Genomic DNA, 25,537 nt, shown 5'->3' with positions numbered 1-25,537 from the left:
CACGCAACCATTTTCGTAAATAGTTTCCGTTTAAAGCTCAATTTGGTAAAACGTCCGAAATAATGAGAGGCATTTACCATCATCAGCCTCTCCTCTAGGAAATAAGTTCAATTTCCTGAAATATTACAAATCAGAGTTAGTCACAATTGAGTGAATTTTTCCACTTCCTATTTAAAGTATGACTTAAATACATACCATGACCATCCATCAAAGCGAAATACAGGAGAAAACAAGTCATCATTCAAAGTCGAGAATTTCTCAATACTCCAGGTATATCTTCTGTCATCATTTTCTTCAACAATCGACATAGTAGATATCTTGAGTTGGTTGTTTATGACAAGAACTTCGGCACCAAATACACATACATCATCAACCAAATATCCATTTTCCGCATCATTGAATGTGGAAATTGGAATATATTTATGGACTCCCCATGTATCTTTCAAAGCATGGAATCGCCTCTCTCTTACATCTACATCAATATTAACATTGCAACTTATCAAGCACTCAAATATAATTACTCAATTTAACAATAGTGTGATGATAATAAAGAGTACCTAGACACCTTGCTTTCAAAGATTTAATAATTGTGATTAATGTTGTACAGGAATTACTATCTTTGTTTCACATTATTTGCAACAATTTGACATAAAGTGTGAGTGAAAAATGTCTAATAGTTGCAACTAATATGAAACAGAAACAATATAATACATTATAGTTACTACATTATATGAATATTTAATTCAGAAGAAAAAGAGTCCGAGCCTAAGACAGACAATAGGTATCCCTTAGCTGATCATAAAGGTAAAAACGAAGCACTGCATCAACAAAGCTACCAGGTTCGAGATTATCAACCAATGTCACATAAACAGAAAGGTAATCTTCAGAACGTCTTACAGACAGCACCCTGAGGCAAATATCGACAGTCAACACCACGATAATCAGGCCTACAAGTATTCAGTTAATGATAAAATCAACACGTACAACAATTATATTACGAATTGAGATATACGTACCATGTGTAGCCCCCAACGCTAAATTCCGTTGTTTAAAAGTGATGATCTTTGTTTGAACCAAATCCAATCACATCTTGAAGTTCAGAGAATGAATTGATCTTCAGAATACAATGTGATGGCGGTTTATCTGTTGTTACTCTCACAACTTCTGCAGATGACTTTACGGAACAAGAATTCATATGATATTTATACCCGAGATAAGAGAGAAAAATAATACAGAGAAAAGCAGAGTAGATGAGCAGTTTCAGTTTCAGAGGTCTGCTTCGCTTCAAAGGAAGTTGATTGACTTTACTTTCTTCCATCTTGGTTGCAGTACAACACAACTATTTCGAAATACGGAGGTATATATTATATGTTAGATTTCGCGAGAACTCTTATAGATTTAAGATATATGCGGAGTATAAAAATATATCTATGACAAATATTATCTTTTTTTAATATCTATCACACCCCGGAGTCTTATCGGAAAAAGGTTATACTTCATTGTTTGGAAAATAGTTCTTCACAATGCTCGCTTCATATGACCATGCATGTATATGTATTATCAAGTCTATTATCCTAAATTCTTCATTCTTCTTCATTACAGCTTTATAAGATACATTAACAAGGACAAATCTTTGGTTATTTAGCATTGACATTTACACTAACAAATATCAAAGTTTGTTGATACTTCGTTCTTCACATTGTTACATTGATGTCACGTAGTATTCGTGATCTCAAAGGAGAATCTCCAATTCCATACCAGGCTATGATAAATTAGTACAACACATGCCTTTATCATATCAGTTAGATAATGAGCTTCAATATGAATTCCGAAAATCATATAACAAATTTGTAATTTAACTGTATTTGACCAAAACTGTTGAAAGGCATACACCAACCTTCTAATATACAATACGAATGTGATTATATCATACGAAATGTGATTATATTACTACAAAAGTGATTATATTATCTGAAATTGTTATGTAAATGTATCACTCAAAAAGTGAATTTATCATTATAAAAAGTATCAAATAGAAAGTTACTTCATTCAAAAAAGATGATTTTTAAATTTTTATCATGCTAAAGATAATTATATAATCTCATTAAATGGTTTAATATGAGATTATATGATTCAAAATATGACTCACAAAAAGATAATTATATCATCTAAAAAAGTGATTATATCATCCACAATGTGATTATATTATTTGAAAGTGTCAAATTTTAGGTCTACAATAATTTATTGTATACCGGGTACATACAAGACCAATTGTTGCAAATTACACTAATGAACCATTTCTCATGGTATGAAGAACAAGGAAAATCGCGGAATTGTTTCTTGTTAGACATCCTTAACGCTCTCCTTACTCCTATCTAGTTGACATCAGACTCGACATCTCTCAGCAAAATCATCTTCTGAATATGAAGTTGAATAACTATAGTATTGTTTACTAAGTAGCCCTTCCAAGGATCATTTAGAACTTTGAGAGAAATAAAGCTTTTGAACCCCCAGCTTTTCGCACTTGCAGAAAACCATTGATGAACTGCAATAAAAAGAAACTAATAAATTATATATGTATGAATTAGATATTATGCCCTGAGGTAGAGCAGCAGGTAAAAATTATCATACCGAGTTCTTGGCAGTCTTGTCCTTGGCGTTGATTTTTTACGCGAAGAATATATTTAACAAACAGTTTGTTACCATGAGTTAGTTTCGAGCTATTTTCTAGATGCAGAAACAATGAGACGTATTCTCCCTTCACAGACGAGTCCCCTTTTGGACGTAAATCCAATTTCCTGGAAATATACAGTGCAATGATGGCAAATCAAAGAGTACGCTTGTGAAAATTTCTACGTTTGAAATTTGTTAGAAAGGTACTTATGTATTTTTTGCAAATAAGGACCTTTTATGTTCAAAGAGGTGAAAAATGTCCATATAAGTCAATTTTGTTGTAAGGAGGGACTTTGACGTCGAAATATGGTCGTTGATTTTACTTTTTCGGTGTTGACAATCACGCACCTGGCACGTTATATTTTAAAAAGGCCCATTCCTTCTTTTTTTTTCCACTTTTTCACTTTCTCCCTCTTTTTATCCCCATTTTTCTCTTTCTTTAAAATCTTTGAATGAAAAAAAGGGAAAAAAAAAAACACTTTTTAAACATAACGTGCATTTCACATAATGGTCAACGTCGAAAAAGTGAAGTCAGCGACCATTTTCAAATATCAAAGTCTTTTCTCACAATTAGTGAACAATATAACGACAAAATTAACAATGAATACATACCATGACCAGCCATTAAAACAAATTTCTGGAGAACATAACCGATCACTCAGTGATTGGAAGCTCTCAATTCTCCAGGTATATTTGTCACAATTTTCTCCCACAATCGACATAGTAGATATCTTAACCTGCTGGTTGTTTATGACAAGAACCTCGGCACCAAATACACAACAATCATCAACCAAAAACCCATAATCCTTTTTTTTGAATGTGGAAATCGGGAGAAATTTAGGAACTCCCCATTTATCTCTCAAAGCATGGTATCGCTTCTCTCTTACATCTACATCAAAATTAACATCACAGCTTATTAAGCTCCGTAAACAAGTACTTGGATGGAATTAATGATCAACTAGCTTAGTTAGTTAAATTATCGAGGGTTGGTTGAAACTAAAGGTAGACCGAACACATAACACCAGAAGAAGCAGAACACATAATATGAAATTTATAGTTTAGAAGAAAAAGAGTCCAAACCTAAGACTGAGAGATAGGCATCCCTTAGATGATCATAAACAAAAAATCGAAGCACCACATCGACAAAGCTACCAGGTGCAAGTTTATCAACCAATGTCACATAAACTGAGAGGTGATCTCCTTTTTCTTTCTTGTTCCCTTTAGAAAGACTAACAGACAGCACCCTGAGGCAAATATCGACAGTGGACACCACCATAATCAGGCCTAGACGTATTCAGTTAATGATAAAATCATACATGTACAACAATTGCATTCAAATTTGAGATTTACATACCATGTATAGCCCCCAACGCTAAATTCTGTTCCATTCACAGCTTGAAACATAGAGAATGAATTGATTTTCAGAATGCAATGTGCTGGCGATTTTTCTGTCATTACTCTCACAATTTCTGAAAAAGAATTTACAGTACAAGTATTTATAAGATTGTTTAAATACATACCAAGAAATTACAGATAAAAGCTAAGTAGATGAGCAGTTTCATACATACCCCCATTTTCGTCTGTAAAAAGTCTGCTTCGTTTCAATGGGAGTATATTCTCTAAGTAGCACAGCTTCATCGTGATAAGAGTTTATGTATGGAGGTATATGTTAAATTTCGTGAAAACTCTTGTTTTGAAGCATGCTAAGGTACATGTAGATTTCGGAAAAACTCTTCAAATTGGAGTGAATAATGTTAATCATAAAATATAGGATTATAAGACTTGTGTTTGATAACCTGATAAGTATACAAAATATATGAAAATATATCATACATCTACAACAAATATTATCTTATGTTTTAATAAAATCTATCACAGCCTCGTGACGTTTTGTGAAAATGTCAGCAAATCAATATCGACTAGGAATATGATATCTACTTTTATTTGGAAAATTATAATATAAAAATAAAGATAAAAAAATCGACCAACCACATATGAGTATATGACCATGCATGTATTATTATCCAAAATGCTTCATTCATCACCATTACAGCTTTATAAAATACATTAACAAGGGCAAACCTTTGGTTTACACTAACAAATTTCAAGGCTTCTTGTTGATACTTCTTCACAATATTACAAACTACTGATGTCACATAATATTTATATCTCAAAGGAGAATCTCCATACCATGATTAATCTTCTGTAAAAGACATGCCTTTAGAACAATGGAATTGCCCTTATCACATCGGGTTAGAAATAGAACATCTTTTCGGATCCTGCCCTTTAAGCCTTCATGTTTCTGGATGCTAGCCACCGAGAGCATCCCAGGCCTATGTACAAAGCGGTTGGTGTTTATATTTTAACTCATATCTAATATTCAAGGCACTGTTTGGCATACACCAAAGAAAGTTAATAAGCCTCTTAATTCCAAAAGCGGTCATTCACATGATCTTCCAAGTAGCCCCAAGCTTTGCAAAAGCCACTCATGACCGATGTCCATAAACAGCTGCTCAAAAAAGCTAGCTTCAGTGTGCCAAACATAGCCTAATTCAGTATCTTCATTTGTTGCATGTGCTAAACGCTATCCGAAATCTGAATCCCTGCGTAAGGGTAGCTTTCATGAAAAGGTTGTATTGTTTCGTAATGTCACAGGGATGCATCACCGTTAGAACCACCTCCTCTACGGCCTGCTGTTGTGTTCTTCAGTATCTGCATTTCACAATCACAAAAGCATAAGAAATCTCCATGTGAAAGAAGTTTGATCCATCTTATACTGATAAGAAAAACATAGACAGTCATTTACTGGCTTTACATCCAAAAAACAGGATAAAGATAATCTGATTGTTCTCATTTGTCTTTACCCCATAAAACACTGGGTAGCATGTCTTTACCCCAAAAAGCGAGAAATTTTATCACAGTTTGCTCTTTATAGCTATATAAATATGCGTACTAATGACCAGCAAGTTCAGATAACATAAACTTAATCACGAGGAATTGTAGGAAGAGCTCAAGTGCTACTAAGGAGAAATTACAAGTCTATCAGTTATCAAATGGAAAAAGTGTAAATAAATCAACTTTTTATTAAAAACAGGCCCCCATGAGTTAATAATATTACAATTTTGCCACTTAACTGGAGCTTCCTCGCTGCTAAGTTCGAATAATGGTTTTAAGATGACAAAAGAACGGTTAAATGACTCATATTCTCAATATTCATAATCTTCATCAGTGATAAGCTATATACAGTTATATCAAGGCCATATAAATCTCATATATTCAATGTATCCTTGCAAATGAGTGAAAAAATGACATTAATCTCTTACACAGTCCTCAATAAAAACAGTTAACCGCATCAGTGTTTGGATGATTTACAAATATAGTTTACACATGAAAAGCTTTACTATTGAGGTGAGAATAACTGAAATCACAGTAGTTTAAAATTTGGGAAGAATTGTATCAAATGCCACATGTGCACACAGCTAAGGCCTTGCTCTCTTTAAATTATTTTGACTTACTTCAGGCAAATTGTACACAGATAAATTCAAAAGTATAAGTTTAAATAAGTTTTCTAACACAATCACATGTTTAGCTAATTTCAGATGAATCAGATCAATAAGTTAATTTTAGACAGAACAAGTCAAATATAATAGTCCCTAATGTGCACAAACCTTCCATTATAGCTCATACTTGCCTTTGTATGTCACTAACTTATATTATTAGTTGCTAATTTGTGTGTATTAGCATATAGACGTGGACAGCTACTCAGTAAATCCTGGTTCATGATCATTTGCATTATCCTGATTCATGATCATTTACATTAGCATATAGACATGGAAAGCTACTATATCCTGGTTCATGATCATGCACTGCCAAAGTGCAAAGGATTTCCAAAGACCATCCCTCCACCCCCACGGTCCCACCACAAGCAGAACAAAGAAAGCAAATTGCACAAGCCAACCCAACATGTTATTTCATTGAATCCATGTGATGTATCTATACAATAATGGCAGCATATATTTATACAATAATGGCAGCCAAAGCTAAAATAGATGATAATGGAGATAGTGGCAGTGGGCCCCGTAAAAATGAAGATCACATATCAGGAATGACATCCCTAAATGTTAAAAATGGGCCTCTTGTCTTAATTTATCAACCCTACAGGAGCATTCAGCTCAATGGACCATTTCATATATCCTTGACATATGTAACTATGCAAGGGTGTTTTGAGATTATCCCGATTTGTTTGACTCTATTAGGAGTTAATGAGTATTATCTAGTCTCCGAGACAGGTTAGGTTCCACTCCATGGCCCAATGCAAGTTACCGGTCCTTACCATTCTCAACCTGACGCTAAATGCCAAAACTATCACTAGTAATAAAGATATATGGCGTAGGTGTGTAACCATATAACATCAATATCACATATATTCTTTGGGGGGGGGGGGGGGTAATGAGATGATGCAGACATATTCTGTTAGATGACAATAACTGCAAATATGCAACTTTCAGATTGTGATAGCGACTCACCCTATTTCGAAACACAAGTTCAAAAGCTATCATTTACACACATTACGTAAGTGACCGATAAAGGCAATACTTTTGCATCATAATTTAGCCCTAGCAATTAATACTACATTGATATTAAACACGACAAGTCTTATGACAGCAAAAGGCGATTTAAAAGTAATACGGTGTGACAATAAGTTTAAACACGATATTAGCCAAAAAAAAAAAAAAAATGTATTGCAAGTAATCAAACTTACATGTCTAAGCATCTGATTCTCATTTTGCAAAGTAGATAATCTCTCTTCCAACTCAGAGTTTTTGTTCTCCAAATCTTTAACCCTTGTTTCTAAATCACTCAAATATGCCTTCTTTCTTTCTCTTGCTTGCTGAGCTGAAACTCTATTCCTCAACAACCTGCCCATATCAAATAAACCACCACTTTTAATCCCCTAATCCTAAACAGTAAAAATATCAATCAACCTCATATTTTTACCACTGAAATTTCCAAAATGCCATACTTTCACCAAATTGATTAACAATTTAAGTATGTAAAAAAACTAAAAACTGTAACATTAGTTTTACCTCTTCAAACGTTTGCTTTCTTTGTCAGCAGGGCTTCTACCCCTCTTCCTTTGGCTCTGTCCTGATGCTTGAACCCGGTCTGGACCGGCCGCAGAACTGGTGTCGCGGCCGGAAGCCGAATTTACTCCTGGTTCACCTCCCATCTCTGGTACTCTCCGGATTTCGTCATCACTCTCCATACCTTACATCAAAACAAACACCAAAACAGTGAAAATTTAGAACTCCTAAATTTTTTATTTTTTTACAAAAAAAGCTCCAATTCCCAATATACTATAGCCTTTGCCCTGGAAATTCTAATCAATCCAATTGAGAAGTTCCCAAAACTTCTTCAATTTTCTACTTAATAAACTTCATATTCTTAATACTCACTCATTTTATATATTATTTGATTATGTTCCAATTTAAAATGTCAATAAAAATCAACGAAATCACATATGTTAAAACCATAAATTTCTTCAATTCCACACTAAATTAATAAGAAAATTCACAACTTTATCCAAAAAGTTTCCACCTTGGACCATTCAAACAAAGAATTCAATCAAACATGTAGCAATAAACAACCAAGACATGTGATCCAATACCGTCTACACTATTACCCTTTACTGTTCTTCCACAAAAAAAAAATTAATTAAAAAAAATTCACACCTAAAACAACCGCTAAATCACCTCTATTTTAAATTTCTCAATTGAATAAAATATAACTTATTCAAATTCACATCAAATTTCATCAACCAAAATCAATTGGGTAGTTATTTCCCCTCTACCCAAAATCTCAAATTTTTTGAAATTCCCAAATAAAATAAACTTGAATTTCACCAAATAAATCAAATGGGCATTCAAATATATTAAAAAAAAATTACATTCTAATGCAAACAAAAACTGAAAATCAAAAATTAAAACTTAAAATTGAAATTAAAAAAAAAATTAATAAAAGTTACCTTCTTTATGATCAAGTTGAAGGGCAGAACCAGAAGATCTCTCACTACTAGAAGGCAAAGAATTAGCAGCAGCAGAAGTAGCACTTGTAGTAGCCTGTTCTTGCATATTTTCCAACTTTTTTAATAGCACAAATTTATTAATAATTCTAATTTTAATTATAATAAAATGATGTAATTAAATTAAATTAAATTAATAATATAATAAAAAGTGTTTTTGTTTTCCTCTGATTTTCCTTCTTCTTTCTTGACTTCTCTGTATTTTTTGGGGAGAGAAAAGGCGGGATATTTCCAGAGTTTACTCAAAAGAGTAATAACATTTGGGAAGATGGAGTAGAGAGTGAATCTGAGCCGTTGGATGAGGTTGTTCTTGATCAACGGTGAATAATGAAGGATCGTGGAGGTTAAATAGCCATACACACATTTAAGTAATCAAAGGTTTGGAGAAGAGATCGTGGATGTTTTAGAACCGTTGGATTTGGAGAGAGGAGGGAGGAAATCAAGGGTTGCGATTGATTTGTTGATATTATTAATAATATGGGATGATTTTCTGACGTGGACATGTGCTGGTTGAAAAAGGGTATGGAGCCATGGAGGACAGAATACAAATTGATTTTGGGTTTTTTTGGGACAAATAGTTTGAGAAATTACAAAAGTAACCTTATTAAATTGTGATGAATTTGGTTGGTAAATGTTGAGGGACAAGGGCAATCTTATTGGAACTTTATTCCTAGATGATGACAATAACTGGACATACCATGAGTGATGAGTCCATGAGCATGAAACATGAGAATTTGGGAAAGTGGGGCATAGATGAAGGGTTCTGGTCTTCTGGACGTAAACTCCCCACGGGTCAAACCGACCCGGTTTAGCAAGCTAGATAATTTAGAAGAGTGGGGGAAAGGTAAGGGAATCTCATCCCCAAATTTTCACTAATGGGATTAAACTTTAAAAGATGTTTTCCTTTCTACTAAACCAAGCTTGGCTTATTAATCTTTTACGAAGCATTAAAAGAGGACATATTGTATGTTGTTGTTGCATTGCTGGAGTGTTTATCCAAATTTGTAAGATAATTGACTTGTTATAATCAAATGGTTAAAAAGGTTCTAAGGGTGCCAATTAGGAATGTTGTTAATTTGGACAATTAATATTGCTCAAACGTATTCGTGCTAACGTATGGGATATATGTATATGCTGATATGCACGCTTAAAAAAATTAAATAGTAAAGACATAATACAATTAAGTCTTAAGAATTAAGATGTATACAATTGGCCTAACATACTATGCCCACCTAATTCTCTACCGACTACCTTAGAACCTTAGAGGTACTCACGGATTAAACCAACCTAGATAGGAAATGGGCCAAGGTCATATGATTAAACATTTTAAGTTATCATCGACTTCCATTTCTTCATGTTCTTAGTAATCTGGAAACCTTAAAATTGCAAAGTATTCTTATTTCAAGAAGCGTTAATAATATTATGCTTAGACAACTTAAAAGATCTCGAAAATACTCTATTTTACTCTCATTTCTAGTTCAAATTATGTATCAGTTGGACTCTTCACAACCATTGTACCATTTCAAACCAGTACCCGATTGTGAAGCAACAACAAATCGGGAAGTAGAGATTTATAATTATACTCGTATCTAACTGCAACATTGACAGGATAGGGAGCCATGAATCAAGCGTTACAAACCCTGTAATAGGTTCAGCCTGTAGTACAAGTATTAATCACCAAGTAACACATACAGATATCATGTTCACATATCAGTTCTTCCTGCATTTGGTCTGATCTCAATAAGCAAACTGGAGAGTGCCTCCCATGGCACATCTGATCAAGCTAACTTGGCCACTCTCCCAAAGTTGCAGGAGAACTGAGTGCATAGCTCACACTCTAAAAAAGGGACTTGCTCCCCCACATCAGTATTGTGGCTCAGCCGCTCAGGTCCATATGAATAGTGTTCAATCTGTAACAAGCATTATAAACAACCGTGATATCAATTTTTTTTTCAAGGCAGACAAAAACGCCAATATTAAAGGATATACTTCGTATGTTGTAGCAGGAGGTCTGTTTGGTGTTAAGGTCATCATTACAGTATCAATTCATTTAGATCTCAACTCAGCCTGATATATTCAATAAACATTAAGATTAGAACAAAAACAGCATGACATATTACCTGTCAGAAACAAAACCTCCATTGCAGTTTCTTTAACATGCTATGCATCTTCATCAACAAGAATGATTGATTCATTTCCAACTCCAACATCAAGCAAGGAATCCATTTCATTATCAAGAAGTATTGGTAATGGTGATCCCTGCAAGGGAACACAAGCACGTGGTAAGAAATTTAATTTTCAACAACTAGATGGTGGATAAAAATAATCGCTAGCTACTAGCCAAGTTAAAGGAATTAGTGCAATTATTTCATTTCAGATCATACATCACAAGTTATGGACTAATATGCAGCAACTAAATGTGATGAGATTCAGCTAAAAAATACTTAGGTGTCTTAAAAGTCTTTTCTCTCGATCACTTACATTAACAACATAGCTCATTGGAAAGTGTCATTATACTAGTCTATGTGAATTTGCCTTAGTCTAATCTTACAAATATTCACATGTTACATACAACAATATCAATCACATGACCGCTCAATATGGATCCTGCAGCTGGCAGGTTCAGGTGAATATAAGATGTATGCTAACATGCGTCATGATGCAAAACTAGTACAATTACATTGGTACATAGATAAGCTATCTACAATTTTTAAAGAGGTACTTTTCAAACTTAAGCAGATTACATCTATCAACAACCAAAAAGAAACAAATAGGGCATCACTTAACCCTCTACATTCTATCCAAGGGAATAATTTTTCAATTTTTAAAATTTTAAAGTTTAACATTGCTATCAAATGCACAATATCTGTGAGCCAAAAGCGTATAGAGCTTGAAGACCACTTAGTACCTCTTCTTGCAAAAACAGCTTTAACTTGATGGATTTCAACTTGAAGAATGTCTCACAAAGAATTTTCAGCTTGCCAACCTTGCAAGAGCAAAACAAATGAGAAGTTATGTCAAATGTCAATGTAACCTATAGAAAGAACCTAAACAAAGAGAATGGTAATCCTCTGTACGGCTGTATGCTACAACTGAAATCCAACACATGGATCCTGCATTCAACTCTTTGACAAGGAGAAAGTGGAAGGCCACCAATTCATCAAAAAAATAAAGATGAAACAAATTACAGTAGTTGTAGCTGGCAACTTTTTAGTCAACAGTGGCTTCTCTCCCATTGATGCCCCAACACACTTCAGAGTGATAGCTGCCAAGTTGAGATGTGTATAAGTGACAAGAAAGACATCTAAATAGCATACTTCAAAATAACAGATCACAAGTTCGTATACATACTAAGAAGTCCAGAGCTCATTTTTTGAGGTCCTTTTGCTCCATTTGATGGCCTTTCATCTTCTAAACCATGCAAACGTTTGAGTTCATGAAAGCTGTAATATATAATAAAAGAAGTTTTATCAGATTATACATCCAAAGCTATTGTTCTCATAACAGCATATCTCAATTTTACAAACATACATGATGGATTAGAGAGCACAATATCAAAGCAACCAGGAGTCAAGCAACGACAACAAAAAAATACAACAAAAGTTGCTCCTTTCACTATGATAATGAGTAAAACAAGCCACTGCACACTTTGTTTTTCTCATTATCATAGTGAAAGGAGCAACTTTGCAAATAGAAGCAAAAGGAGAGGATTAAAGTATTAAAAAAGAAACTACTAGACCAAGAGATGGAAGTATTCTAAGAAGCAGTGGCCAAAAGGGAAATATTCAAACAAAGGAACAAATGTTAAACCTCCAAATCTTGAAAGGCATAATCTAGCAGATCATGGAAGAAAATAGACTGACTCATGCAATCAGAAATTCACAAATTTGTTCATTTTCTTACTGTTTGGCCAACAGAGTTACTATCCAGGCTTTCATGTGTAAACCTCTGGTGTTGTGGCCATAGTGGAATGATAGTATAATCCACAATAGCCGCACAGAGAGTGTGCTTTAAGACAGAGCTTCATCCTGTCAAGAATGTAATGATATGTATTCCGATTGAAATATCTTTTGTGATTTTGTAAAAACATTATCACAAGATGCATAGTAGTATGAACTATGAAGGCATTGTTTATCCACTAGCCCAAATGAGAAAACACCCTCTTGGTCTCTTATTACCAACTTAACATTTCATCTCAAAAAAGATGTCTCCATAGACTTTTGACATAGTTGAAAATTAACTTATCTTTTTGATGTATTATGCCAATGTTGGAATTTATTGGATCATGTTTCAGTTCAATCATTATTCTAGGAAAACGGCAAGGGTTGTATGAGAAGTTGACCAAAATAAGCAATCACTTTAATCTATCGGCTCTTAGCTAAGTGGGCATGTTACGAGGACATTTCAAAGAGGAATAGTAGGCATTCTGTGGGATCACGCAGCACACATTAACTTGTTAGTTTATGAAAAAAAAATTGGGCATGGACCTTCCATGGTCCTCTCAAATGTAAATTAATTCTCAAGTACTTTGAGCATAAGATAAATATAGAATAAACATATTCCATAGGATGCACCACTAGAATAACATGACCATGGTGGATGTATGGTACTCTTTATTTACAGTGGCCAGCAGGCCCATCACCTGTACCGTCCATCCTTGGACTAATCAGTTACAAATATTGGTCAACAAATTATCAAAGCTTCAAAAGATTTGAACAAAACAAAAATTACCGGGGGTGGGAACGCTTAATTTCCTCTTGATTATCATGCAGCTTTGACATAACTAAGCGTACATACCTGCAAGAAAGATGACGACTCTCATATATCAGCAGGAAAAGTCAATCGTATGCAGAAAGAGTCTTGGCTTAAACAGCTCTGTATTTTGCAAGATTCTCAAGATATATACTATCTGGAAGCATGACATTCATTACAGTTATCATACTTTTGTTGATATAATTTTTCTAGGAATCATTTTCATACAAAAGAGAGAAATTACAAATGTAAAAAAATTTAGTACATGACTAACAGTCCTTTAACAATGCATCCTGTGGATGATAATTTAATTCAGCTAAATCATACACCATGCTGATAATGGAATTTTCCGTTGGGTAGCACTAAACAGACAACAAAAGCAAGCACATTTATTCCCTAGTAGGAGCAAGAATTTGAGTACTGCTAGCCAAAAGTGGCAAAACAAGTACAGGCTGTAATGGAAAACACTCTTACTAACAAAAAACATGTGCTCTGTATTTGGATTCACAATGAAAGCTATGCAATTTTTTGGAGCAATAAAATGTATCCAAACCAGATGTGTTTAGCTATACAAAAGCCTCAAAAGAAAACCGGGGGAAAAAAAAAGGAACTTGAAACTTGACAAGGGATTAATAATCCATTGGTTTCTTTCTTCTTAAGCGGACCACCACAATGGCAACCTTTCTTCATCCATATTTTTATGCTTCAAGAACATCTTTAAGTAACAAGGTCAGACACACTTCATCCTTAAAAAGGGCTAAAAGGCTATGCCAAGGGCAGAAGAGTAAGAAGATGATGAACAAAAAGTACCTCCTTAAGACATAAACTACAATGACTTGCAATGAAACTCATCTCAGACGTGCACAACTATATGTCTATATGCATCATACTATCTCGACGACATACTTAGACTTCATATTAATATTCTTCTTTCTTTTGGTCACAAAGAACTCAGAATCACAATAATTTCCTAGCCCTGAAACACCCTTGTCCTTACTTCTTTATATTAACTAAAACAAGCTCAACTTTTAAGTTAATTTACCTCAATAATCTGCTCTTATGATTATACTCCTGTTAATACATTCTAGGAAATTTTGACTTTTGCTACCTGTTAAAAACGCGATTTCACTTTTGCTACCTATCAAAACTTTTATTTTATTTTACTACCTAACACATGCCCTTTTTTTAACTTTTGCTACCAGTTAACGTTTTCAGTTAATAATGCCGTTAGTGAGATCCAACCACCCTCATGACCACCTTCCGACCACCACTACCTCTTCAGCCACCCTAAATGCCTCCTCATCAGCCACCAAAATAAAAAAATAAAAATAATTTAAAAACCAGCCACCAAGCCCACCCCTCCCGTAATCCCTGGCCGGCGCTGGCGAACCCAACCCCCCCTTCCCCACCAACGCAGCCCCCTCCCTTCCCCCACCATCGCAGCCCCCTCCCTTAGCCCACCATCGCAGGCTCGCAGCCCCTGCCTTCCCCCACCACCTCACGCCAGCAACAGGGAAGCAACAATTCCTCCCTTAACCAACCAAGCAGCCCAATTCGCGACCTAACCCAGCTCTGCTAACGTCACAATCGACCACCAATTCGCCACAATCGACCAGCCACCACAGATTTCCCCAAGAAATGGTTTGCCTCCTTCTCAATCTAGGGTTTCTTCTTCAATCAATCATGAATTCTGGGTTTGCGATTGCGATTGTAAGTTTTTATTTGGCGATTGTGGTTTCTGTTTGGCGATCGTGGCTTCGATTGTTGTTGACTGAAGAACCGAGCTCGAAACCGGAGTGGCGATTGTGGGTTCGCCGGAGAAACGCCGAGAGGGCAGAGGAGAGAGATTGGTGTGTGGCGATTGTGGTTTTGGTGTGGTGATTAGGGTCGGGGCAACAAGAAGGGGAAAAGGGAGGGGGTTGGGTTGCAATGGCGGGGAAAGGGTGTAAAAGAGGGTCGCCGGCGCCGGCCGCAGCTTTGGGTGCCGGTCGCCGGCAGGGGGGAGGGGGAAGGTGGCTGACGAGAGGGCTGGGCATTTGGGTTTTTTTTATTTTTTATTTTTTTTAATTTTTTAATTTTAATTTTAATTTTATTATTATTTATTTATTTTTAAAATAAACTTAACGGAATTATTAACTGATTCCGTTAACTGGTAGCAAAAGTTAAAAAAAAGGGCATATGTTAGGTAGTAAAATAAAATAAAAGTTTTGATAGGTAGCAAAACTGAAATTGATAGGTAGCAAAAGTCAAAATTTCCTACATTCTATCTCAACTACTAACCTACCTGAAATCTTCCTCCTTTGAAGTCTTTATAACTATTGTTAAATTGAGATTGCCAAAGAAAACAATCAAACCCTTTTTAAGAGCAGGGAAGGTTTTTTTTGTTTTATTGATCTTTTTTTTTTTAATACCATAAAAATTCTTGCCACTTCGGAAAATCGATACTGGTTAAGAGTTTCCCAATTGGTTATTATTTCCTCAAACCATAAGAATTTGACCAAAATTATTTTTATTCCAACATAGCTTAAAATAATGACCAACAAAATATGATGTTCTTCAAAGTACCAGTTACACCACAAATGAAATTATGTAACAATAATGTTTAAATAGCAAGTTAGCCTTCAGAGAATCATAATTCCATGTAGAAGTAATAATATCATAGAAAAGCAAATTAGATAAAAGAGCATATCAAGCAAAAACGTCTTAATATGAGCGACAATCATAGTATGCACACCAATGAATCAATGAGTGAAAGTAATTTGGGAATATTTACCGGATCTCAGACTCTTTTCTTTCACGATAGCTCACCTGCCATGATTAAAAATATAAAGTACTCATCTAATCTTAAACTCATTCTGCATGAAAAAAATTATCTAATAGACGAGAAATTTTTGAAACTCACCTCACTTCCATTTAGTACTTCAACTTTTGCTAATCGGGCAATCAGAGCAAACCTGGGTATTCCACCTCGTCCTGGATCAGCAATGGGATTCTCAGAGAGCCTAACATCCTACATAAATCCATACATAAACAAAGACTTATTACAACTTACAGGAACAGTATAGTGTGCTTAAAGGAAAGAATGTCAATATATTCATTTACTCTCGAGTCCTTAAAGCAGCAATGCTTTCAACTACAAATAATTTTCTTACAAAGTTCAGAGTCAACCTCCACAATTTGATGTCAACCATATAAAAGCAAAGGCAATAAGATTACAAAAATTTCAGCCTTTTTTCATTGATAATTTAGTCCCGAACTAAGAAAACTGGATGTCAAAATAATAACTGGTAACTTAACTTGTAAGTAGGAACATGATATAAACAAGGCTATGTCAAATTGACAACCCCTAAACACAACAAACGGCACAGTGCAATGACTTCTTGAACCCTGCTAAGCCCCCCATGAGTCCATGACCACTGAAAGAGAACACTATACAGAAGAAAACAACATTATCTAGAAGGATCACATGATAGTTTAATGTTCGATAATGGCAACCACAAGCATGTCGCTACTCCTCGCCAAACTTTAAATACTTTGAATAATTTGAGAAACTGTGTCTGAACATGAGCATTGAGGGTCAGGAAGGGATTGAAAGACGTAGCAAGTCGCACAAGAGGTACATTCCATGATTGTGCAACACCAATAACTCATCAGTTGTTCTAGGGATTCTTGCAGGTCCTAATATCAAATTGTTTTGATTAATTCAGGATAAAAGCGACTTCTTCCATCACAAGTCACAACCTTATTTTACTTTTCTGCTTTTTCACCACCTTCAGAAAATACTTGACTGAGTGTTATGTCAGGATCTTCATGTCCATCTATTCCTCAATCAAGTCAATCCTCTGTTGTGATGCTGGATCTTGAAATTGACGGTTAAATGCTTAAATCTTAGGTGAGTTTCACTATCTTCCTGTATGTTTTAGTGGTAATCATCATAGTCACTATGGTGCTCTAATAGAGTCTATACTACTCAGCAATTTTGGAGAAAATAATGGTATCTTGTTAGAATTTATGATTGTGATATGGTATCATATGCAGTCTGATATGGTAATCCAGCCTATCAATCCAGAAAATTTACCCTTGTTCATAATATCAGCAAGCATGTAATGGAAACATGTGCATCTAAAGATCAGATAAATTCAACAAATCCAGCTGTGAAGAATCTAGCATAAGCAATTTGAATGAAGTCATCATTTAACATACGATTGACAAATAGCAGCCTGTGTATTTATTCATAGAAAGTAGAACCATCTTGTGCCACATACTGCTTCATGTTCAACCTATACATAATTCAATCCCATCAATTGAGCTTTGATATCTAAACTTCTCCTAACTATATCTTGAAAAGTGAGAGATATTAAAAAGGAATGCTAGACAAACATGAATGCAGCAATAACGCTCCCTACCTCCATGGCAAAGCAAACTATACCTTCTTTCAACCATTCAATCTCCTTGAAAGTTGTGAGATAAAAAGCTCTCAAAAGGCCTCCGACTCTCCGAGTGTGGATTCATGGATTGCCTCCTAGAGGAAAACCCAAAAAACTAAAAAGCCAATTCTGGATCTCATACCCCACCACAGTAGAAACCCCCAAGAACATCCCGGATAAGTTAAATTCCTTCTAAACTACAACTTGAAAGGTTTTTGCTAGCTAAGATCAGAGAATATAAACTAAAGAAGAGGACAAAGCACCTAAAACTTCTAAATACAGCACACTTTCTTAAAATTTTGTCTCAAACCTCTAAGTGGCAAGCATGTTTGACGAAACAACTTTTGATATGTCCTAGAGACAACTTATCTTTCTTGCTATACAGGAACAGTCAATAATGGAAACAAGCTATGTCTAACAAACAAACCCTCAATCACAAAGCATGCAGTACTCTATAGGTAGAATATAAAAGATTGACAAAAACCCACTCTTAGGATTTCTATCAAAGTCAAAATTTCAATACATTACCTCTCAACTAGCACATCAAAAAATGACATCGTGACAAATAGAGGCCAAAATAACTCCAGCAACAGGGACTTCAAACAGATCCAAAGTCTAATTCCTACAAGGATGGGGTAGGCTACATAACCCAAGGATCTATCTCCTGTGAATCATACACGATGATCATCCATCTTGCACCAAATGCTCTTGCAAACCCATTCTTTTCATGTCATTTCAACTACCTTGTCCAAGTCATCTTACGACTCCCTCCACAGCCCAAAAATCCTCCAAAAACTGACTTTTATGCACATCAAACTATGTCTGGCCATTGGAAACAATAGACTAAATCTAGGATACAAATTTTCATGGACTAGAAAAGAAGTCTGAAACCTTACAAGCAAAAAGAGTCTTGCTCAAAAGAGAATCACCATGACAACTTCCCTACTAAAGAGATGTTTTTAGAACAAAGATTCACAAGAGCCAGGCCTTACTCCTGGTAAGGTATGCAAATGTGGAGACTTGAGACTAGATAACACAGCAAACAAGAGAGGCAAGCAAATTAAGAGGAAAAAGTTCCAAATTGATCTATGAGACTTGCCTAGACTAATCCTCAACCCTGGAAAAATATAGAATACTTGCATGGTAGTAAAAAGCATTCTTGCCCCTGATCACATCAACCAAAAGGAAAAATGTAGTATTATACTATTATCCACAAATTAGAGATAGTGGAAAAAAGGATACCATCCCATGTACCCTTAAGGCCTAATGCCCTTGACATAACCCAAAGCCTTCTCTTATAAGAAAATGTCAAGCTATCAACAACCAAAGTGAAGAGGACAAGGAAGCACCTTGTCACATACCCCTGGAAGTCCCTATTTGTTGCTTAATGTTATTATTTGGATTTCTAGTGATAAAACATGCAATTATTAATCACATAAAAGAACTATTCATATCTAGTTTACACATCTATTTTAAAATAGTTTTACAAAGTTCTATCAATTTATATAAAGGCAAGTCATGCCACAGTATTTCCATAGCATGTCCTGATTCTTAATGATTACGATTACAGAGTAATTTTACGGTTTTACCTCTCTCTATACGTTCTCTTCTACCCTGTTAGCATGCAATAGTGGAGTAAAGTCAAACTAAGCATGAGAAATGGTCGAATGGGGGACATGAGCAAGAGACTCATGTCCCCAAAGCTCCTACCTTTCCTAAAATCCAGTTTTCTGGCCTTTCTTGAGGATTCTAATCAGTATAACATGCACATTATTGCCTGAGAAGATGATCAAACCCACTAAAGACACAGATTTCACAGTCACAACAATAAACAAACTTCAAGGACCAACATTATAAATATAATCATTCATAAGTAATAGCATGTATCACCACACTTCAGCACCATATGCTACACAATACTATTATTATAACTGATCACCATAAGCGTGTAACAAATTAGTAAAGGTACAAGGACATACTGTTAGGCTTGGGAAAGAATTTATTGAATCTACAGAATCTAGATCTGAAATGCAGTTAGCACCTGCAAGATACAAAAAAGCAACACCATATAGTTCAGTTTATATGAAAGTGAAATTCAACATAGACAAATATTCTACAGAATTGATCACAAATTACCTAAGAGAAGGCAACGCAAATTTTGAAAGGCTTCAATGTGGGTGGATTTATCCATAGAGTTGGTAAATGGGTAAAATACTTTGCTTATGTTATTCTTGCTTAAATGAAGCTGCTCTAAACTGGAACAAAAAAAAATGCATTTACTTCAGATCTAGTCCTCTTGGACATATAGCACGTAAGAAACAAGCTTCCAGCTCCAGATACTGCAGCAGACCTATCTATTCCCTCTCATTCCCCTTCATTTTATAGCAAACAAAAAAGCATACATATAACTTGAAAGCAAAATGTTATCCACCATTGAGTTCATGGAGTATATTAATACCTAGTTAGCTCTGATAACTTCAAAACCTCACCCCACTCAGATATACAATTTTCTTCCAAATTCAATATGCGCAGAGAACCAAAACTTTGAGCAGTGGCTGACGTGGGCTGCAAAGAACATATAAAAATGTAACTTTAGACAGAGACAAACTTGAAAATGTACACCCAGCCAGCTGAAAGTTAATTAAAAAAATTAAGTAAGCTGTTAAATCAATGTCTACATCAAAGATAAGACTCGTAGAAGTATTATTAATTCAGCTAAAGCACCACATGATAATTAGCACAGGCATCCAATCCCAGATTTTAAGAACTAACCTTGGAGCTGAAATTCTTTTCTTCTTTTTTTTTTTTTTTTTTTTTTTGTGGGGGGTTACCAAAAAAGCTCCACTTAAGTTTCCACTCATTTCCAAACTAGCTTAATGGACAAATGACCCTTTTTCTTCATAGATAAACAATTATAATCAGACAGGAAAATAAAAGCAACAAGAAAATCTTGTGCAATATTAAAGTTTCCACTACTTATAGGCAAAGAGATATGCAACCCAAAGGTATCTCATCTTTCAAGAATATGAAAATTAATCATTAAATCAGCTTAAGGACGAGGACTCCACCAGCATGAATATGTCAGACAATATACCCCGACCATGTTGAAAATATCCATTTTTTCTCGTTTCTTTGTGCACAGTCTTTAGTTTCCAACACTAGTTCTACTTTTGGGAAAGCATTTAGATTAAAAGAAGCTTTTGCTTATTTGCTTTTATTTATGGTTCCCAGTAATTGTCAGGAAAGAGGAAATAGCACATTTCTTTTGATTAAATGATCCTTAGAGCTGCAGAGGAAGGAGGAGGAAATCTACATCCAACAGGACTCACAGTATCACAAGGAGACAATATAAAGAAAAAAAAATAAAGCAAACAATAATGCAGAAGCATCAACGGCATACCTTAATTTCACTGATTTTATTCCCCATCAGATGTAATTCTTCTATAGATGGTAAGAATTCTTTGAGCAACTCAACCTGTGGAAGTGAAAACAAAAATTCTCAGATACAGTTGACAGATGCAAAACTGTAAAAAAGACATATATATATATGTACACACACACACACACACACGCACGCAATAAATCAGGATCCATATTATGTCACTAATACAGTAATAGTAATACATGCACCCCTCACTCATCAGTCTTGTAATTAATGAAAGGTCACTCCTAGGTTAAACCCCACAAAAGATGGTCTAGACAAAAGAGCGCACCTGTGTCCATTTTATACCACTATAATTCAGCACCAAAACACGGATGTTTCTTAGCATCGGTAGGCATGTCACATCCTGCGACATCATATTGTTTGACAAATTTAATGCTGAAAGAAGTGGTAGCTCTTGACAGACAGCGGCAATATCCTGAAAAATAACAGATTGACCAGCATTGGTTTATTGTACTTCACAAAGCATTAAACCTAAAAAAAATCACAGAATCAATGAGCATAGTTTTGGATATATATTCATGTTACACAACAATAGAATCTCCTGTTCTGCATTAATATTGGACCATTAACCATTTAGTTAAGAATAAAGGAACATATATAAAATTAAAAGAATTGATCATTGCAAAAATTTCTACTGAAAGAAATAGAAATTTGCTATAGCTACAAAGCTAAGCATGCCAAGGCATTATGTCCTTTTTTATAGGTGATACACATAAACAATATATAGACCCTCTGTTCCAAATTAGTCACCACAAATGTTTTTAAAGGTCAAAATTTATAAACTTCGACCATAGTCCATATATTTTCAGCTATACATGGAAAACAGTCATGGGGTATCTAATTGGATTCATCTCAATGTGTATATTCAAATTATGTATTTTCTCTCGATATGAATGTACAGTCATATAGATATCAATGGTCCAAATAGTGGCTTAGAAAATCGTTTGAGGCAACTAACTTGGGACGCGCGGGGGGGGGGGGGTGTGGGGGAGTGGGGGATGGGGGTGGTTAGATTTAATAGATTGATAAGTCACATTTCCCACCCATATGGCCACCGATTTGAAATGATGTGGCTATAACCTAAAGCTTCCTAGTAACTTCAACTCAATGACAGGTATATTATGGTCTGTGAGATTCTTAAGTTATGAAAAACTGACCTTCCAGTCTGAAAGCAGGTTTCCAGTTAAATCAAGCTCCTTCAGGTCTGTACAAAAACAAAGAAGTATCAAGAAGAAATTCTAGATATAGATTCCTTCAATAGGTAATACTCTGTATAAAATTGAGTTATTCAAACATTATGGACTGAACTTTCATGAGTGAGTAATAACCCACTTTCAGCATCCAGGGCATGACAGATCAACACTCAAAGAAACTAATGAAACTTTTTAAAAATAACGTGTATTAATCATCCTACACATGCGTGCTGCATTACACTCTACTTTCAACTGTCCTCAACAACAGCCACACAGACCAAAATTGAGGCAAATCCATATTATATTAAATTTATTTTATTAATTTTGCAGAGTGCTGCATTATACACTACTTAAGCGTTTACCACTTTGCCAATTCAATTTTCTAACGTCTAGCGCACTGTATAGCAACATTCTCACCTTCTTCCCATCTCTGTAGCATTATACATTTCCTAAGATTATTATTTTTCAATCTGAATTTCTTTAGTATTTTAATACAGAATATCATTTCACATTTTCACCTATCGCATTCATATAACCATAAAAGGAATAGCACTTCTTTTGCATGGCATCCAAGACTTCATGTGAAAGAAGAAAATACGATGAAAGGAGAAATTGTAGAAATAACTAAAATGAACAAGAAGAGTCCATACAGATCTATTCAGATTATAATCTTTATACTACGTTTCATTTCTGACTAGTAATCTACTAACTACTTCTAAAAATTTGCTCTAACAAAGGCACACAAGCATATTCAGCATTTTTCAGGCCACAAAAAAACAGCCTTCAAACAGAACTAAGATACTGGAGACAGTTTTCTCAAGAAATTTCTTTCTTTAGTGTTCACATAAAGCCACAAAGCTATCAAGGAAATCACGTTCATGGAACATGCTGAAACGAAGCTGTGAAAAATCAATATGGGATCATCATAAGCAAAAACCAGAACAAAATAAGCATTGGAAAATTGGCAATGGCTAAAACTTACATAAATCTCAAAAATTTACATAGAATATAGAGCACAGTTTGTAAACACTTTTACTAGTAATTAGCTACCAAAAGAGAAGGTATCACATTGCAAAAAGAATTGGTAAAAGAAGATGACAACTTACTGGGTACAATTGAACTAACTTGAGATGGAGGTCCAGCGGAGCTAACCCCAAGATAAGCTAATGAGGCACCGCATAGCTCTTCAAATTGACTTAGCTTATTTTGAATTTTGTCTTTCCCGACAAGTTCAATAGAAACTTTTTTGTTGCTTGCTGAAAGGACATACATTTCATCTGCAAGGGGAATGACTAGCATATAAATTCGAGAACTACTAAACTAGGGATAGTAAAATGCAACCTTAACATACACATATAGGCAACACGAAATAAAAATACCCTCAAAGAATCATCAAACATCATGGTAAATATAATGGGTTTAAGTCTATTCGATGCAAGTTGGTCATTCATCTGGTCACCTCAACTTTAATTCCCATTCAAATCATAGTCAAATTTGCTTACATTTCTGCAGATTTCCACAGTTTTACATTTCCTCATAATTCCACATAAATTGATTCCCAATGAACCCATTTAGAATGTGATAAACCACATGATAAGTTCTACTTGTATTATTTTGTTTAACAACATCAAATTAGTGAATGGTCTTGCCATAGTTATTAAATTTAAGGCAATTCACAACAAATGTACACCATTTGTCCTACACCACTCTTTACACTTTGCCTAACTTCATCGAAAAACAATCTATATTTCCACATTTAAGGTAGCACATTGCACATACTTATAAAGTTCATCATTTCATAAAAATAAAAAAAAATAAAAAAAAAAATAATAAAAAAAAAAAGCTGATAACATACTTCACTATATACCAAAACCAAATAATTCTCAATCAACTCATATAACACCAACAACAAACATAACTAAAAATAATAAAACAATAACCCTCACGCCCCGTCTAGTAAGCGGTAATAAATCGAGGGAATGGTAATGACCACCTATCAAACGGGCCGTAAATAACATTAATATACCTTCCTCTTCCTTGGTGGTTTCGCCTCGATATCGAATCATAAGAGCTTCCAACAATGTAATACCAGTAGACAGAAGATGGGGTCGAACAAAAGATGCTGATTTCTCCAATTTAGCTTGAAAATATCGAACTCCATTAATAGAACCATCATTTTTACCATCTCCATTATCCCAATCAACACCAACCCAGTCCCCAGAATAACCTTGTACTGCTCCAACATACTTCACCGTTCCAATTCTTCGAGTATCCCCAATTGAATGAACTCTTTGCTCGATTTTAAACATGGGTTTTGATTCACCCATTTCTTCCTTACTTCCTAATGTTTTATTGATGAAAAAATTGACTAAATTATATCCAAATTTCCATTTATTGAATATTTCTAGATTTTTGGGTGGATCGTGGATGAATCAAGAAATAAGTGTATTTGTGTTACTGTGTATGTCTGTATGTGATTTTGATTTGCCAGATTTTGGTTTATAATCCCTCCATTTTGCAAAATTGATTTCGTAAATACGGCATACGAAGTATAATGTACATCTTCTAGAGTTTTAGCTATTAATATCAGGCAAAAGCTAACAAACGTCTTTAAAGTCAAAGATAGCTGCTAATGGTAGAAAAATTAAATTAAAATGAACATTAATTATACCAATTGACGTGTGATTATTTTAAATGTTTATCTCACGCCCGTCCGAAAACGTTTAGCAAGATCTTAAATGTTATTAATATTTAATATAATATTATAATATTATTAATTATGTTAAGTTGCATTCCACCATCACTATTACGAAATATTTATTTGTGGGTAGGTTACTCTGGTATAAGTTGTTCCGAGTGTATGACGCAAAGTAAAGATTTGATAACGTGATTGATATGAGTGTCAATATTTCGGTTGAATATTTCAAACACTAATTTTGACATCTAAAGTGAGACCATTTTGCGA

The 25,537-nt window shown here is 34.7% G+C and overlaps 4 protein-coding genes across 4 annotated transcripts; all 4 read right to left on the bottom strand.

The window, feature by feature from the left end:
- Nucleotides 1-30: 30 nt before the first annotated feature.
- On the bottom strand, nucleotides 31-1,318 carry LOC110722987. The gene is made up of 4 exons (XM_021902259.1): nucleotides 1,075-1,318; nucleotides 777-947; nucleotides 196-472; nucleotides 31-115 (listed from the first exon to the last, which is right to left on the bottom strand). The coding sequence occupies exons 1-4, from the start codon at nucleotides 1,316-1,318 to the stop codon at nucleotides 31-33; spliced, it is 777 nt and encodes a 258-aa protein (XP_021757951.1).
- An 851-nt stretch (nucleotides 1,319-2,169) lies between these two features.
- Nucleotides 2,170-4,582, bottom strand: LOC110723163. The gene is made up of 6 exons (XM_021902488.1): nucleotides 4,242-4,582; nucleotides 4,028-4,142; nucleotides 3,754-3,917; nucleotides 3,286-3,562; nucleotides 2,632-2,798; nucleotides 2,170-2,545 (listed from the first exon to the last, which is right to left on the bottom strand). Exons 1-6 carry the CDS (start codon nucleotides 4,309-4,311, stop codon nucleotides 2,376-2,378), a joined length of 963 nt encoding a protein of 320 aa, XP_021758180.1. The 5' UTR covers nucleotides 4,312-4,582; the 3' UTR covers nucleotides 2,170-2,375.
- Nucleotides 4,583-4,676: 94 nt separating this feature from the next.
- Nucleotides 4,677-9,006, bottom strand: LOC110723164 (transcription factor HY5-like). Its single transcript, XM_021902489.1, has 4 exons — nucleotides 8,699-9,006; nucleotides 7,761-7,941; nucleotides 7,436-7,592; nucleotides 4,677-5,385 (listed from the first exon to the last, which is right to left on the bottom strand). The coding sequence occupies exons 1-4, from the start codon at nucleotides 8,802-8,804 to the stop codon at nucleotides 5,323-5,325; spliced, it is 507 nt and encodes a 168-aa protein (XP_021758181.1). The 5' UTR covers nucleotides 8,805-9,006; the 3' UTR covers nucleotides 4,677-5,322.
- A 1,194-nt stretch (nucleotides 9,007-10,200) lies between these two features.
- Nucleotides 10,201-25,108, bottom strand: LOC110723162 (tubulin-folding cofactor E-like). Its single transcript, XM_021902487.1, has 16 exons — nucleotides 24,599-25,108; nucleotides 23,679-23,849; nucleotides 22,537-22,583; nucleotides 21,648-21,794; nucleotides 21,335-21,409; nucleotides 20,393-20,499; nucleotides 20,071-20,189; nucleotides 19,914-19,975; nucleotides 16,410-16,517; nucleotides 16,281-16,315; nucleotides 13,487-13,552; nucleotides 12,107-12,198; nucleotides 11,944-12,020; nucleotides 11,664-11,741; nucleotides 10,876-11,014; nucleotides 10,201-10,665 (listed from the first exon to the last, which is right to left on the bottom strand). The coding sequence occupies exons 1-15, from the start codon at nucleotides 24,897-24,899 to the stop codon at nucleotides 10,916-10,918; spliced, it is 1,584 nt and encodes a 527-aa protein (XP_021758179.1). The 5' UTR covers nucleotides 24,900-25,108; the 3' UTR covers nucleotides 10,201-10,665; nucleotides 10,876-10,915.
- Between the last annotated feature and the right edge of the window lie 429 nt (nucleotides 25,109-25,537).

Source organism: Chenopodium quinoa, unplaced genomic scaffold (assembly GCF_001683475.1).
Source record: "Chenopodium quinoa cultivar QQ74 unplaced genomic scaffold, ASM168347v1, whole genome shotgun sequence".
Classification (NCBI taxonomy): Eukaryota; Viridiplantae; Streptophyta; class Magnoliopsida; order Caryophyllales; family Amaranthaceae; genus Chenopodium; species Chenopodium quinoa.
The sequence above is the reverse complement of the archived record's forward strand: the minus strand, read 5'-3'. Positions and strand labels throughout refer to the sequence as shown.

Coding starts and splice junctions, on each gene's coding strand:
- LOC110722987 (XM_021902259.1), bottom strand. CDS start 1,318: ATGGAAGAAAGTAAAGTCAATCAACTTCCTTTGAAGCGAAGCAGACCT. Junction 948..1,074: donor TCAAGATGTGATTGGATTTG/GTTCAAACAAAG, acceptor GAATACTTGTAG/GCCTGATTATCGTGGTGTTG. Junction 473..776: donor TCAGCTAAGGGATACCTATT/GTCTGTCTTAGG, acceptor ATATTGATGTAG/ATGTAAGAGAGAGGCGATTC.
- LOC110723163 (XM_021902488.1), bottom strand. CDS start 4,311: ATGAAGCTGTGCTACTTAGAGAATATACTCCCATTGAAACGAAGCAGA. Junction 2,799..3,285: donor TGTTTTAATGGCTGGTCATG/GTATGTATTCAT, acceptor GTATATTTCCAG/GAAATTGGATTTACGTCCAA. Junction 2,546..2,631: donor ACAAGACTGCCAAGAACTCG/GTATGATAATTT, acceptor TTTTTATTGCAG/TTCATCAATGGTTTTCTGCA.
- LOC110723164 (XM_021902489.1), bottom strand. CDS start 8,804: ATGCAAGAACAGGCTACTACAAGTGCTACTTCTGCTGCTGCTAATTCT. Junction 7,942..8,698: donor TCAACTTGATCATAAAGAAG/GTAACTTTTATT, acceptor TTTTGATGTAAG/GTATGGAGAGTGATGACGAA. Junction 5,386..7,435: donor AGAATCAGATGCTTAGACAT/GTAAGTTTGATT, acceptor TGTGAAATGCAG/ATACTGAAGAACACAACAGC.
- LOC110723162 (XM_021902487.1), bottom strand. CDS start 24,899: ATGGGTGAATCAAAACCCATGTTTAAAATCGAGCAAAGAGTTCATTCA. Junction 23,850..24,598: donor AACCACCAAGGAAGAGGAAG/GTATATTAATGT, acceptor TTCCCCTTGCAG/ATGAAATGTATGTCCTTTCA. Junction 16,316..16,409: donor AAGTACTAAATGGAAGTGAG/GTGAGTTTCAAA, acceptor TAATCATGGCAG/GTGAGCTATCGTGAAAGAAA.